Genomic DNA, 17,552 nt, shown 5'->3' on the forward strand with positions numbered 1-17,552 from the left:
TAAAATGAACATAAGAAAATCATTAAAGGCAAATTGTTTGATGTCACATGCATGTAAAATTGTTTGAAATGTGTTCAGATGTAGTTAATCATATTCCAAAAAACAGCATTTTCAGATGAAGCTTAGGAATGAGAAATAGTTGGTAGCCTCAATATGAGTTAAACATCTCCAGAGAGCTGAATATTTTTTAAACTGTGCTATCAAGGATTTAAAACTGCTTTTTTAAGCGTAGAAACAATTAATGTTCTTGTTGATCAAGCTCATTTAAGGGTAACTTCAGCATCTGACTACCGTTATATGTCACTGCTGGTATGAAGAAATCATTATGCATTTGCTAGACATTTGGCTTGTGCCTGTCAGCTAGAGAGACAGACTAAGGGCTTCACAAGTGTAATTTATTTTTTTCCTTCAAAAAGACCACTACACTGAATTTCACTTTATGCATCTTCTAGAGGATATTGTTCATGGTGGTATCCTTTTCATTATCAGTGGACCATAATGACTGGACCCAAATACTTTTCATGGAAGAGTACAGGTTCTATATTTAAATTGTAATTCTGGGTGTATTTTCATTTGAAAGAGCCTAGAACATGCAACCTTCCACTACAGGTCCATGAAAGACACTATTTCCATGGTGGCAGTTTACTTGTTTGGAGAGGGTTCTAACAAACAGTTGTATCAAGTTCCATATCATATCATAACATAAGGAGGGTGTTTGTACATATTTAGAATGAAACATTAATTAGAAACCCTCTGGGACTTTTAATTAATGTTTAAAAATGTAAAGAGCATTTTTTTTAAATCTTTTATCTAATAGCCTTTTTTTCTGGACTATAGGTCTGCATTGTGATTTTCATAATAGAAGAGATTTTCTTAAAATTTCCATGGGTACTGATTTTTATTCCTTTTCCACTACTTTCCAGAGTCCAACATTCATGTTTGATTTGCACTTAAAAAGAGCTCTTTTCAAGAGATAAAAGTCTACTGGAAACTCTTTTGACTCACCTTAGAATTAGTCACATTCAGCTGTCACATAATAACCTTCTGAAAGCTAAGAGGAGCAAATTTGCTTAAAATGTAATGTCGTTTTATTGGTGAGACATTTTTTAATAGAGTGTGCATATTTTGAGGGACATCAATCAAAGTATTGCTATGACTTACTTCTTGACTCTTTATCCAGAAAAGAGGTCAAATTTAATTTATTTAATTGTTTAAGAGAGATTGGCTTTTATTATCTAATGTGATGTAGCTTTAATGTAATCTATTGCATTTTAGTGTATGTCACATTTTGTGCTTTGACTTCATTCCCTAAATTGCATGCATATGTTCAACATCACCTTATTCATTAATATAGCTTTTTTATAATTATTTTATTTTGTGAAGTAGGTTACATTTAATTTATGTTTGATGCATTATACTCAGTTTTGTTTTTGCACTGGTAATTTTACTTTACCTACCTACCACGTATTGACTGCTACCTCTGTTGATTCAATTGGCAACTTTTTTTTTTTTTTTTTTTTAATTTTGTTTGTTTTGTTTATGAAAGCTTTGATACGTACAATTTTCCTAAAATTGAGTCTTTGCTCTTTATGAGTCAGAAAGAGCTGTCTCATAAGCTGAACTTCCTTTCTGTTTTGAAATTTTCTTTTACAGTGAAATCATCTGATTTGATTTGTTCTCACTTATAGCATTAATTGATGCTGAATACCATATTGAGAAATAATCATGCCATATGTTTATGGTACACTCTCAAAGCACCAACTTCTTAATCAAGTTCTTTTCTTTTTAACCATTAACCAGTCATGGTTATTGCAAAATTCAATTTTTATATTACAGTGGCCAGATGGTATAGTGGTTAGGAGAGCCTGACTGCGATACCAAAGAGCCTGGTTTCAAATCCTGCAGGAGGCATGGATGTAAAATTGTCTGTCCCTTCATAGGAGGTAATGGTGGCTGCCAATTTGGTGCCTCCACAATAAAATAGCCACCCACCACTTCTGGTCTTAGTAGTGACCAATGCCGTTCCAGGCAACAGCTCGCCAATGGGGGGGGGAAATTTTTTATTACAATTTCAACATTCAGAAAAATCCTTGGATTATGTGTTTACTGTCCATGTGGTGTACTGTAGATATTGTATCAAATAATACCATTATCTCATCTGTTGTTTTTACAGAATCATTATTCACTGTAGACTTCTTTGCTTGCTGTCAGTGTTATTTCCTAGGATTTTTTCGAAAGAGTAAAAATACTCCTTGACTTTTTTTAGGAGGAGTGAAATGCATTTATGAGGAGTGAAATACGGAAATAGCATAAACTAGATATACAGAGACAAGTTTTCTATAAAGAAACACTTTTTTAATGGACAAAATGAAATAGAAAAAAAATTAGGATGCTATTTTGGTTTTTGACAATTATAGCATATGTTTAGTAGAAAATATTAAACATTATAAATAAAAGAATTTATTTTACATTAAACGTTCTAAATGAAATATTTATTTAATATTACAAATTTAATATCCTTTTCTTCTGATTTTTCCACAATGTTACAGCTAATTTCCTTACAATATCAAAACTCTCAAAATTAAAGTTACAAAAAACATTTATTCTTGGTTACATAACAATTTTAATCTCTTTTTCCCCTGATTTCCTTACAATATCACTCTTTCAAAATTAAAGTCACATTTTTTTTTTTTTTTTTTTTCCTTGGTTACATTAAAATTCCCATCTCCTTTTCCTCTGATTTTTCCACAAGGTTACTGCTCTTTCAAAATTGAAATCACCAAAAACATTTCCCCTTTGTTCTATGAAATCTGGGCCTTGCTCATGTATTCTCGTTAGAATTTCAAGTTGTTTTTTCCCCAGTCTATTTCTCCTATTTTGAGTAGAAAAACCTCTTTCGCAAACAGCCGTTGACAAAGATATAGTCTATTTCTGCCAGGGCTGTCAATCCTGTATATAAGAGTTCACCGTCTAAACTTGATGAGAACAACAAATTGGCAAACTGTTTAAATTTAAATTCTCTGTAGCGTGCATAAAAACACTCTACTTCAAGGTGCTCTTGCTTTAATTCTTCTGCTGAAACACCCAAAACCGATGTAGAATCTGACCTATAATAATGTTTAATAACATTATCTAAGGACTCCAATCTTTATAATTTTGTGGTTGTAACACAAGAGGGATTCAACAAAACATCAAAATCCTGCAAAAGATGCATCTGCTGCAAATTAAATCTTTCTTGCAGATTCTCTATCAGTACACTCAAAAAAGCATTTTTAGCACTCATGAAATCATTTAAAGATTTAGTAGAAACAGATAATTTAATATCTTGAACTCTATAATACCATTATTCATTAAAAATTTCTTTAGATGAGTGACATGACCTTCCTCCTTTTTCATTTCCTGCATGTGATTAATAGTTAATTCTAGACTGTTAACCAACACGGAAAAGTCCACATCATTGCTTTGAAAAATTCTACTGACTGTGTTCATAATCAGTAACACACCTCTCAAAAATGACAAGGTGGCTGCAAATTAAAATTGTTAAACATTGTTTAAGTAGTCCTGAGCCCTTGTCCATAGGATTGCTTGTTTTTTTGTTTGCAATTATGTCTGTCAGGGCAAGGATCACAGCATCATAACTTATATGACACGCATCAACTGCATTCCCAAGTGACAACCATCGAACAGCATTTATGTCTTTGAGAGTTATGTTTGGCTCATTTAACACATCTTGCATCAATTTCAGCTTTTCAATCCTAACATTGGGCTTGTGAAATTAAGCATACAATGAATCTACAATTCTCTGGCAGCTTTTTAAATAGGGATATCCCATCAGCCGCTTGGGAAACAGCTAAAGCTAAACGGTGATCTATGCAGTGATAGTGCAACAAACCAGGTATCATATCCTGAAATTTTTTTGCCACGTCCGTTGTTTTTTCCCATTATAACAGCAGCACCATCTGTTGACAGTCCAACAACTTTTGATAACGGTACTTTTTTTTCGTTGAGAAACTTTATTATCATTTCTTTCAGTGCATCTCCATTGCATTCACCCGATAGTTTTAAATTTGCCCAAAGACTGTTCTGACTTTGTTTTTCAAATATTTCCCATATATAATTAATTTATGGTCAACTGAAATATCTGTTGACTCATCTATCATTAAAGAAATATAGGGGCTTTGTGAAACATCCTCATCCAAATTTGATTCTAATACTTCCGAAATAGCGTTAGTTATGTCTGTAGCTGGATTTTGAAATAAATTCGAGTGAGTCTCTTTCACAGTCTCATTTCCACAGAATTTCATAAGCATCATTAAAGGCTTAAATTTTGTTAAAGGAAGTTCTTCTTTTCCAATAGTGTAAACAGTTTTGAACATTGCCAAATAGCCATCTGTTGCTGTAGATATTTCCTTTTCGATGATATTTTCAAGAGCTTTAGCATCTTTTTTGGCATTTAAAGAAAGTTTTTAAGTAGTTTTTTTCGTGGCGAGACAGAGAACTTCTTTGGAAACATGATGAACCCATCACACCCATGCCATTCTTCACATTGGCAGAATTTCATGTTTTACAAAACATTTTATTTTCCTCTTTACCCAAGGAAATTCTTAAAAACTTATCATGTTTAGAAGTAATTTCTTCTGGTTGTTCATCAATCTTTGGTTTCTTAGCTGATGGTTCTGAGCTGGTTGACACTTGGCTTGAAGGTATTTTTTATAAAAAAAACTTTTTGATGGATTTAGAACTTACATTTCAATATTTAAATTAATTTTTCTCCTGGAATAATTGCTTCGGTCTCGAGGGGATCACCCTATTGAATTAAATAATTTTTAAAAATTAGTTAGTTAGAAACTAAAAAATATTTTTGATGTGCTTCTCCTAAAAGCTGATCTCTTGTAGAAACTTTCGTTTCGTTTTGCAGACTGTATGGAATTTCTTAAATTTAAAGTTTTCTTCATATGTAATCTTAATTTCGCTTAAAACATTAATTTTTATATGAAAGGAATTTATCTTATAAGCGCAAATACAAATTACAATTGTTTTAAGAGCGACATTTAGTTAAAATCAGTAATGAGTTTGCCGATCTCGTGTTATCAAATTTAAACAATAAGAATAATTATGCTTCTCTCTTACAAAATATTTCAAGAAAACAAGAGTATTTACAGCAAGGTTTGTACAATATGAAAAAATACTTATTTTTGCCCAAAAATCGGTAAAAATCTCAAAATTTACGCAAAATACTCATTTTTGGATAGATAGATGTCAGCTAAATATTGATTTTCGCATGGGGTGACTCTTAGACGAATTAATTTCATATAACCAGAACGTTAAGTCCCGATTTGCCCACTAGAAGATTGCAAGGAGATGTCTATTTATCACAGCCAACAATTATCGATGCAATTCCAATTTTTGTACTGAAAAATGTGATAAAATTGCTATTTTTTTAACTGAAAGATAGCAATAAAAACATCCAGATTTGCACTATAATACTAGTGAAGATCATGAATTTTTTAAAAAGAAGATTGGAAGTAAAATTTTATTTTTGTACTGGTAGTTCTCGGTAAAATTTCGACTTTTTTCCTGACTAGCGCAGAATAATGAAAGAATTAAAAATGCAAACACTTATAAACATAAAAATAATTTAAAGGCTTATTAGAAATCATGCTAGAGAAATTTTTAAAAAAACTTAATTACCTTCATATATGCTTTTACTTCGCCTTCAATTTTCTGAAGATTTTTTCCATCTCGTAATGTGAAATTTCACCGAACTCCCAAACCACGTGTGTCGATAACCAATTCTACTATTCGAACAACCATCCAGTAACATAGAATGCGTGATGAAATCAGTGCTCATAAATATACAAGGAAACTTCAATTTTATTAGTCAACTTCTTTCTTCTACCCTCTGGCTGTGATCCCTGAGTCAGCACGGCGGCGCCAGAGCCACGCCTATATTCTTTGTCGCGGAGAAGTCGGGCAAAAATGTCACAGTGGTGTTTTGAGTAGAAACAAATATTATTTGTTGATTTCGGTGGGACGCTATGCATTTTTTCGGGGAGTCTGTATGTTCTCAAAGAAAAAAAAAAAAAAAAACTTTGTTAAAAGTTCAATGCTTCAAAATACACCTGGCTAGTTTTTTAAAGCGTATTTCCGATTTTCAAACGTCTGAAATACACTCTCAGAGGCGAGTAAAATATCTCTGCTTGCTGTGATGCTGTAAAATGGTAATTTTCCTGTTCCTATTGAAATACTGCTGCTTTTATAAAGTGATAGGCCAAACTCTCTTGGTGTAGAGAAATTCTTGGTTCTCTTTCTCTTGGTGTAGAGAAAAATGAACATTAATATTGCTAACCACATCTCTTTATAGGGGCACCTGGCTGCAACCAGAGAGTTTTGATATATAGGAACTAATCATTGGCTTAAAGAAGACTTTCATCTGTTTGCCCCCTTTTCCAACAATCACCAGTTATGCTAGCGATCTAAGTAGCATGTTTGATGCTCAAAAATGCTCCATTTTTTTGTGAAAAAACAGCATTTGTAATGAATTTAAATATAACTGATCATCTTTTTTTATCAATATACACTACATAAAACTTAACAAATCATATAAATATATCCATAATATGCTGAGTTAATTTAGCAGGAATTCAAATATTGTTTTTTTTTTTTTTTTTTTTAATTTTTCTTTCCTTTAGATTCAAAAAATGTTGAGGGGTATACATGCACCTATGTTTTGCCAGGAAAGGAAAAACAAGTACTGGACAGTTAGTTACATTAATCATTCTTTTTTAATTTTATGGCTTTATTATTATTATTAAAAGAAAAATGCTGTGTCTTTGAATCTTGTCAACTATTCATCTCATCTGTTGCTGTGAAGATGAAACAAGAAAGTTAATCCATTTCCTTTGTATTTTTTCACTTTTGTTCTTAGTCTCTTAATTTAAATGGTGGCTGTGCACCCTTATTTATCTATTTTGTTTCAAAATTTTATAACTTCCATGTCTTTTTTCATATCATATTTTCCAATTATAAATTTTGACTTTTTGTTGTTAAGCATCCCTCATCCTTTAGGAATTTAATTGTTGCAATCTTGGTACATTTTATATTATGAACCTAATATAGGATTCGCATTTTATTTTCTTACAAAAGTTATGTTGCAAATAAATTCTTGCATAATGTGGCAGAAGATTTTCATTACAGTGCTGTCAGTGTTGGTTGTCCTCGTAAATATTAAGACTGGTATACTTGTACTGTGAAGTAAATTTTAATTCATAAAAGAGTTCAAAACACTTTTAAAATGCACTTGCTTTACATGCAAATATACCTATCAAGAAAAGAAGTATGTTGATTATGCATTTAGTGTTTAATAATTACAATTATAATCTAATTTTCTCATTTCAATTTATTTTAATTTTATGAGTATTTGAGTTAAATTCTTATAAAGCTAAAATATTAAATCTCAGACAGCTTATAATTATATATGATATTAATTGGCCATTTTGCTCTTAATTAATATGAAATTATAATGATAGGTAATATATTTAATTGTAAATTAAATCAAATTTTACCATGTAATTTGAAATATAACTATCATGCATCCTTATGTGTATTTTTTTATTTATTAATAGATTATTATTTTAATGTAAGATATTAAATAACTTTAATTAATGGCAATGAAGTTTTTTTAGAATTTAAAGAATTTTTAAGGTAATGATTTGCTTTTATAAGTGGTGACAAGAACATAGGTAGAGTGTATTGTCATATGCATAACTAATGTATATATATTAGATACTCTGGGGTTATATTACAATTTATTCTAACAATTGATCTAGGATTTATATAACTGTTAACCCCCTCTCCAGGTGGTGATAATAGATGAACCAACCAAGCATATGGACTTCTTCTCTAGGAGGATTGTATGGGATGCTCTCCAAGCGGAAAAAGTAAAACGTACCATTTTGATAACTTCAAGTCATATGAAAGAAGCTGAAGCTCTTGGGGACAGAATTGCATTAATGGATAAAGGCCATCTTCAATGCTATGGAACACCAAAATTTTTTAAAAAAATCTATGGTTGTAAAAAAAATCTATGGTGTATTTTTTTTTTTGGTATATTTATCAGTGATTAAATTAATGTGCATGTATATCAGGTGTTTGAGAAAGTTGGAAATAGGCTTTGTTTTATAAAGTATTTAATCTAAGGCATATACTTCCAATAATAAAGTTTTTCAAACTAAGGTGAAAAATTTTACAATTTTTAAGAAGACTTATATTTATTAATAATATTTTTGTACACTGTGTGAGGGAAAACTAATTATAAAATATAAATTTGTAATAAGTTAAATACAAATCACTCCATATAACTTAAGTCCAAAATTTGCAGAGATATGCGTGATTAATATTTTCAGAAAACCATCTACAAATTTAATAATGAATACTGTCTTGCATAATAAAAAGTATTAATTACCAAAAATGAAAAATTATTTTTATACTTTTTTTTTTTTTTTTTTTTTCTTAAACTTGGTCACAAATACTGAATTTCAATCAAATATAATCATGTAAAAGCGATTCAAGTTGATCAAAATGTGTTAGCTATCTCCATGAGTTTTGCTTATAAATATATGAAACTTTTATATTTCAGTTTTTGAAACATATTGAATATTTTGTTAACTGAAATTTTTGTTCTGCAAGGATCGTATGAAGTTTTAGATTTGTATAAACTTGGATTAAAGTAATTTGCTTTAATCTTTATATCCATAGTATCCAGAATGATTTCCATGTCATTAAAAAAATTAGGAAGTAAACTATTTTAAAGAATAAGATGTCAATATAAGTATGTCAATATAAAGAATAAGATAATTGTATGTCAAGTAAATATGATGATACTACATATGTGGTCAAGCCACTTGAAAGGTTAGAAAACCAAGCCTATGGACATCTTTTTTGGACCACCCTATATATATGTACAAAAAAAGAAGAAAATATAATATAAATTTATAAAATTTTTGATTTTGTATTACAGGAGCTGGTTATCACTTAGTCATACAAAAAGAACCATTTTGCAATGTGTCTAATCTTAGTGAACTTGTCTTTGCTCAAATTCCTGATGCTAAATTGTGTTCAGATGAAGACGAAATAACTTATCTATTACCTCCTGCTAGCTCTCATATGTTCTATTTCTTGTTTTATGATTTGGAAGATCAGAAAGAACAACTTAATATAGGTACATTTAAGATAACAGAAATAACATTAGAGGAATTATTTGATAGGTAAAGTACAGCACTTTCTTTATTAAATGCACTTTTATTATCTTAGAAATTTAAGTTTCAATAATATTTCTAGTTTCTCATTATTACTTAACTTTTGTATAATTTTCCTTTGTGTGTGTTTTAAAAATAGCTAACTTAATGCTAAAGGTAAGAATTTCAGATTTTCATCCAGATATAGTTAAATCAAATTTTATTTTGGTTTAAGAATAAGCTGGAAATTTTGAATTCGTATTTTAACTAACTTCATATGATGCTATGACAAAACGTTTTTTTTTTGGGGGGGGGGTGTTTGTTTAGCTTGTTTGTTATGATTCACTGCTTCATAGATATTTCTGTATTTTTTCCTCATATGTTAACATAACTTTGAGTTGTTTTCCTTCAGAAGGTTTTCTGTGAAGGGACAACTCATTTGTTAGTTAATGAGCACATGATAATTTATATGTGATCATTGAAAAAATGTAATTTTTGTGAAGTAAATTATATGTCAGATTTGTCAAAATGCAGAAGAAATCAATTCATTAAATTAGTTATGATGTAGGATATATTGGGTCATATAAAAAGTCTCCATGCTTTTTTGGTACATTTTTGAACAAAAATTTTTGTTATTGAAAATCAATTTTAATCAAGCACATATTGACCACTATTATCTATGACCTTTTTGCCATTTTTCGGATAGGTACATAATTCCATGTGTGTAGAACTTCTGTAGTTATCATAAAAAAAAAAACTTGTCCAAGTTATTTTCAGTGGCACTTTGGTCAGTCAATTTTTCACCATCGAAAGAGTTTTGCAAAAACCGAAACAAATGGTAGTCAGACAGAGCAAGGTCAGGGCTATACGGTGGATGCATCAAAACTTCCCAACCAAGCCTCCGTCAATTTGTTCTGAATCATCGAAGATGTGTGTGAACACGCATTGTCGTGATGGAACACAATTCTCTTTCTGTTGGCCAATTCTGGTCGCTCTTTCTGGATTGCTTAGTTCACACGGTCAAGTTGTGCACATTACAGGGCCAAAATGATGGTTTCGCCAGATAGCAGCAGCTCATAATGGGCAGTTCCTTTCCAATCCCACTAAACACTCAAAATAACCTTATTTGGCAACAATCCTGTCTTTGAAGTCATTTGTGGATGGTTACTGGCATTTAACCATGATCACTTGCATTTGATTTTCTCATATTTCACCTATTTTTCATCGCCTGCAATGATTCGCTTCAAAAATGGTTCAGTTTCATTGCGTTTCAGAAGTATTTCCCTGATGGTAATTCGGTCAATCAAATTTCTTTGCATTAATTCATGTGGCACCCAAACATTGAGCTTTTTTTTGTAGCCTGCTCTTTTCAAATGATTCCAAATTGTTATGTGGTTGATGTTTAGTGCCTCTGCTATTTCCTGACAGCTTGCGTGCCAGTCATGCTCCACCAGTTGCAAAATTTCATCAACTTTTTCAGTGACTGGTCGAGAGTGAGGTGCAGCTTTGACATAGAAATTTTCAGAATGGAATCTAGCGAACCACTCCTGTGTCCTTCGTTTACTCACAACATTCTCACCGTATACTTCACTAATTTTTCAGCATGTTTTTGCAGCATTTGTAACTTTTTCGTAGAAAAAATGCATTACATAGCATATTTCTTCTGATATTTCACTCATTTTTCAAATTCATATAACTTTTTACACGAGCAACAAATTAAAAAAACTATCTTTATAAACAATGGAAGCTGAATATCACCTTTTAAGCATATGTTTGTTTGAGATAATTGAGTGAGTATTGCCGGATATATAGGCATCAACAGCATCTAGTGGCAAAAAAGCGCAGACTTTTTATATACCCAATATTTTTATTTTTATTTGTTTATGTTTTTAATTCATATACTGTATTTACTTGCATATTCCTCCCTTTACTATATGAAAAGCAAAAAGGAAAAATTATGCAAGTAATTTAATTTCCAAAGGACATGGGTGCAATACAAAATGAAAAGTATTCATGGGTAAACTACTGGTCATTATCACTACTGGTCATTATTTACCTAAAAGAAACTTATATTCCATTAAGAGTACACAGTACATTAACATTATTCTGTCTAATAAGATATCCTCATTTCTCCTTCCCTGTACTATATCTCATCATCATTTATTGTCATCGTCTTCATCACCATTCAGTCTCTCTTCCCACGTAAAATAATCTTCTGAATCATCAAGAACATTAAATATCTCTGTTTTCTTAAAGCTGTTCACTATTGTTGCTTTATCAATCCAAGATCAGGCACCCAAATTCTATGAATACATCAATTAGTAAAACGAAAATATTTAACAGATAAATAATGATTATGGGGACGAATCTGTTTCAAAATTTAGAAGGTCGCTTTCTGAACATCTTGAGGAATGGAGAAATTACATATATACTTAAAATAATTTCAGAAACTTGTACTAAAAAAAATACACTAGTAAATATGGTAAAGAAATATAGGATCACTTTTCAGATTGAAGGGCCATTAGTTGTTTGGACTAAAGTATGTCTGTTAACTTGAAAGTGTTTGTTTATTAAAACTCTTTTTGAAATCTTAAATATGATTATCCTAAACATTTTTAAATAATGTTGTTTCCATTAAATAATAAAATAAAATCTTTTTCTGTTGCAGTGCATCTCTCAATCTGTCTCCAGGAACTTATGTAAAAAACTCTTTAATGAAGAAATTTGTTAATCCAATTGAAGAAGCTTTCAGTAATTCTGGTATATCTAATATTTGTTATCTAACTTGAATTTTTAAGTATTGTCTTTACAAGACAAAAGAGAAATACACTAAAGTAAAACATAAATTAGCAATGCAACAACCTTGTGTTTGGCATAGATTTTAGTCAAGACTCTGTCAATTTGGAGAACAACCAGGTCCCTCTTCATCAGGAGCAAAGAAATCTGCAGCAAACAGAATGTCACAGTTGTATTTATATCCAAAAAGAGTGAAGCAAACGAGAAGGTAGCACCATCTATCGGCAAAAATAGTAACGAAATTTGTAAAATTAAGTTAATCAAATTTTTTTATATTCACTTAATTTTTCAATTTTGGTTACTATTTCTTTTGTGTATAAATACAACCATCACTTTCCCTTCATTGAAAATTTCTTTGCTCCTGATGACAAGGGACCTTTACTTGTTTGCTGTTAAAATCGATAGAATCTTAATTAAAATCTAACTAACTTTTTTTATTAGAAAATATTATCAGTTATGTTCAATATAGTGATTAATGCTTCTGAAAATGTTACTATTTTCATTTAACTGTAGAATCACATCCATAAAACCAAATGCGAGAGTACATTGTGAACATTTCCTGATCCTTAAAATTTTTAATTTGTCTTTCATATCACAGAAGTACATCTCTTGTCGACATAAGAAAATTCATAATCTAAAAATCATTAATGATCTTCTTAATGAGTATAAAAGTATGAGTAGCAAGGGATATTTATTAATGTATAATCACATTTTCCAGCATTTTACTTCTTAATCATTTTTTATGGATATTACTATATCTTCTTAATGACATTACAGGTTATATACCATAAGCATGATAAATGAAATACATTCCCGAAAACTTAATGCAATTTTTTTCATCATATTAGGCAAAAGTCTATGTACACTGCACCAAAAAAAAAAAAAAAAAAAGAGTTAGAGAAAGAGAGACAGTTCTATATCTCGTTCTACTGGGTCGTTGACGAAATTTAACTTGCGCTTTTCATGTCTTGAAAGCTCCACTTAGGATATGCATTAGATTTATATATATTCACACTAAATGGATTTAAGATCATACAAAATTGTTCTAATATAGGTATTTTTACACAAAATCAGACTTTTTCTGAAATGACATGCCAATTGTGTTTCCATATTTCGATTCTATAATGCAAATTATACCAAACTGCCAAGTAAAGACCATCTTTTCATTTAATTTGATGCTTGGCAAACTCATTTGTTCCTTGTTTAAAGGCAAATGTCCTTTTAGAACTGCACTAAAACATTCTATATATGTAAATAAAATTTAAATCTCACTCCATTATATATAAAAAATTAATAAAAATACTAGTTATATATGAAAAAATTAAGTATTTTTTCTTAAGGTGGGAGCATTCAAACTTTATCATAGCATATTCTATGTTAACATACAATTATCTATTAATTGATTTGTCATAATTATTCAGTTTCTTAAATTAGCAATATTTTTATTCATTATAACACTATTCAGTATCAGACATTAATATTTTTTATATTAATTCTCAAAAATACAATTTTATATCCTTTTTCTGTACCAGTTTTTCACAACTACCTCCCTTATTTTTCTTACTGTACTCAAAATGCACTATTTTTTTATTATATTCTATGCCAATTTTTCAACATTATTTCATGCATTTAAAAATTTTATCAATACGTTTTTGATGCAAACATAATTATGAAAAGTTAATTCTTTTGGTACCATAGCATTTTAATTTTATATTTTCACCAAACTGCTCCTTTTTTAAAAAACCAGTATAGTGATAAAACAACATTATATGTTAAAATTTCATTGTAAAACCATGCAGACCCTGTGATTGAAAACCAAACTTATAGTCATAAACAGATTTAGTAATTCCCAAGATAATTTCTCCATTATGTAAAAGGTAATATAAGTAGATGGCTGAATAAACTTCCATCTAACACTTTTGCGGATGGAAACACATGAAGTCCATTAACCAAGTCTTTAAACAACTGTAGCAGTAATTACATTTAATAACATTCCGGTGAAATACTGGAACACATCCTGTCCAACTAAAAGACGTGATGATTTATTTAGTTGTCGATAACTTGATGTTAGATGAGAGCTTGAGTAGGAGAGGCACCAGTTCACTTTTTAATCATGGCCAAAATGTTTTAGATGTTGCTCGCACACAATAGAAAACAACTTAGTCCGTTTATTATCCAAAACGAAAAGAAAAAAGTGTACAAATGGGGTTCCATCAGTGTTAATAAGGTTTCAGTAATGGTGTTTATGATTGTTTCAGGATTCTCTTACAATGGGAAATTTAAAATATAGAGAGTTGAAATCAGCTCCATGTACTATCAGGAGAAAGATTTTACAGAAAAACAGGTGTATCTGATATTTACAGAAAAACCTCCCTTTCCTTATCCCAATGACTTTCAAAAAGTGAGACCTCATCGAGATAAAGCAACAAGTCATACTTCAAAATGTACCACTGCATTCCTTGAAAAAAAAATTAAGATTGATACAGATATTGTATATATATCTTTCCAACATATTCATGTGAAGTCCCCTGGTGTTTCACCTATAAATTGTTATGCCTTTGATCTCTTGAAAAGAGCTCTTTCTGAATGCAAAGCCACCATAACTGATGGAGTCTGGAAAGTAGTGGAGAAGGAATGGAAATCACCATGCAGACTTAGGTCTCAGAAATCAAATATTAACAAAAAATACTCTTTATATTTTAAAATTTAATTAAACAACTCTAAAATCATTCTAAAAATGGGTAAGCTTCCTTTGTAGTAGCATTAGCAAAAATAAACTAAAAAAAAATGTGTTTTAATATTAATGCTGAAAATATACATCATTGTGGCTATTAGCTGCAAATAACTAATATCTGTGGACTGATGACTTTGTTCTTTAGAGAGCTATCCTCACTTTCTTTTGTGCAAATGATTTTTGTAGTTGAACGAATTGTGTGGAATAGAAAATTCAATTTCTTCTAAATTCCTCTTTTGTTTGTTACTCCCAGGGCCAGCACTAGACTTTTTGCCACCCAATGCAACGCCTCGAATCCAATAATCTGCCACTCAATTCTTTCTTACAATTTGGCTGCCTGGTGCAGCTGCTCTGGTTACATATGCTCTGGTTACACATGCTCTGCCGCTGGCCATGACGAATCTAAGAGCATTACAAAAGGAACAAAATGTGTTTCAAATCATAACAATTGGATTATTTATTTATACAGATGTTTTAAACATTTATACAGATGTTTTAAACATTTGGCTACTAAGCCTTTAGTCTTAATCTTGCTTCCCAATACTTAAGAACAATAGAATTAAAAAATAATAGTGCAGTGCATTTGTCAATATGCTCCTTATCCATGGGCTGTCCAGAGTAACACAGAGTACAGACTGAAGAATCCTTAAATCGAATTTTAAAAAGATGGGCATTCAAACAATCGGCCCCAGTCAAAAGATGAAATAATGCCACGGCTATAGGGCGAGTAAAATCTGGAATAACTGTCTTTGAAATAGTTAGACACTCCCAGGCCTTTCCCTTTACTTCATTTGATAGGTAGGAAGCAAACCTTCTCTTAAATTTTAATTTAATTAGGAGTTTTACAGAAAAGTCATATGGTTATTAGTGGTTTGTAGAATAGTCGTTCCTTTCTTTGCCAGGAAATCATCTCTTTCATTTCCCTCGATTCTACAATGAGCAGGAATCTACTGCAAGACATTTGAGTCAGCCAGTGTTTAGAATCTTTCTACATCTGTAAATTCATTCGGAAGTACAAACTTTATTGTTGGAGATAGCTTGCAAAGCGGCTTTGTTGTCAGATATAATGACAGCCCGAGGGAAATTACTCTTCCAAGCACTTAATTCAGGGTTCTGCAGTACCTGGAAAACTGAGAAAAGTCAGGGAATTCGAAAATTGTCCAAAAAAGTCGGAATTTAAATATTTTAGTCAAAATTTGGAAAGTCAAGGAATTTCATATAGTGATTCCTCCCAATAAAGGATTTTCACACCAATGTTAGAAGCAAGCACTTTCTTGGTGAATTATGTATCACGTGAGCATTATTCGGGCAGCTTGCATACGGCCAATTTTGGCATCTGCAGTCAGATTGTCTTTTGGAAAGCCAAAGTAAGTTTCCAGCAACTTTGGTTTCCGGTAACTTCAAGAATCGAGAGACTCTCGTGCACATATGCAGTGCATGTTGAACAAAAGAAAATAACCTTCACCTTCCCATTCTCATTTAATGTGGCTTCTTTTAGATTTATTTATTATTAGTTAATGATACTTTCAAATTTTGGGCAGTTTTCTGCAGCAAACTGGCAACTAATTCTAACAGTACGATGACATACCATCACGAAATTTTATGCACATATTTTTTGCTTTTGTATGCTGCTAAATAAATATAAAATACCTAAATTTATTTCAAAATATCATTAAATAGATTTCTGTCTTTCGTTTAGCTGCAAAAGGTCTGCAAAAAAAGACATTTTTTAATCCAGATTGGGCAGATTCTAATCTCAATCTTCAGTGGACAAAACAACTGCTGTTATACAAGTAGTATACTTGTAGTTATAATAGTAATGCTTTGGGGATTATATATATGTGTGTGTGTATGCATAAGCCATATGTAATTGGCAAATTTTTGTGTTTTCAAGTGATACCGTAATTAATTTACCTCTCTGCACAGCCAATGTGCACTACGCTGATAGACTGGAATTTTCTTTAAACACACCTGGAAATATCAGGGAATTTCATTCTGCTGTTTGAGTGACAACCCTGTTAATTAATTCAGAGCAATAAATATAGCCTCAACTTTAACATCAAAATTGGTAGTACAGTAGAATTCCAGAAATCCGCAAAGCTTGGGACCAGAGGTTGTGTGGATTGTAGGATTTTGCGGATATCAGAACAGAAAAGATAAATCATAATATTCAGACTAAAAATGCAAAATAAATAAGGCGTATTAGATATATTTAATTAAATTATTATATACATTATTGCAATAATTTATTATATGCATTAAATTATTATTACATATATAAATACATAGCATCGAAGTTTGCCGATTTCGCCTCATGCAGAGATTTCCAGTTTCGGATTTCGGCGTTAGAATCACTGTTGCTGAAAATTTTCAACAGCTTTTCTTTATTTTTCCATATATCATACACAATCGTATCGCAATTCCGTACGATTCTGCTATAAACCGAGGAGTAGCACCTGTCTCCATCTTTTGCAGAATTTGCACTTTTTGCATTACCGACAATACAACGCGTTTACATTTTTCAACGTTGCAAGCAGTAAAATCACGAGTGTGTTTCTAATCTGTAATTGTATTAGAAAGGGCTGAAATTTAAAATGTTCTCAATTTATCCACGAAATATGCGGATAAAAAAAAAAAAAAAAAAGCAGCACTAAATAATCTCGTGAAGTAACAAAGCTCAGAAAGTACAACAACGTGAATCATGAACTTGAAAGAAGAGTTGAGTGAATTGTCTGCTTTCTTACCTCGATGCAGATTAGAGGGGAAAAAACTTTTATCATGATGTG

The 17,552-nt window shown here is 31.0% G+C and overlaps 1 protein-coding gene across 1 annotated transcript in view; it reads left to right on the top strand.

Annotated features, from left to right (window-relative positions):
• The window catches only part of LOC118199529 (phospholipid-transporting ATPase ABCA3-like), a 384,844-nt gene that overhangs the window by 123,759 nt on the left and 243,533 nt on the right, over window positions 1-17,552 (top strand). Inside the window, exons 13-15 of the mRNA XM_085817060.1 lie at window positions 7,860-8,070; window positions 9,020-9,266; window positions 11,905-11,996. Coding sequence (XP_085673186.1) covers window positions 7,860-8,070; window positions 9,020-9,266; window positions 11,905-11,996 — 550 coding nt within the window. The remainder of the gene's footprint in view (window positions 1-7,859; window positions 8,071-9,019; window positions 9,267-11,904; window positions 11,997-17,552) is intronic.

The sequence above is a fragment of the Stegodyphus dumicola genome, chromosome 5 (assembly GCF_044657685.1).
Source record: "Stegodyphus dumicola isolate Sdum_Otavi_A_Nest chromosome 5, ASM4465768v1".
Lineage (NCBI taxonomy): Eukaryota > Metazoa > Arthropoda > Arachnida > Araneae > Eresidae > Stegodyphus > Stegodyphus dumicola.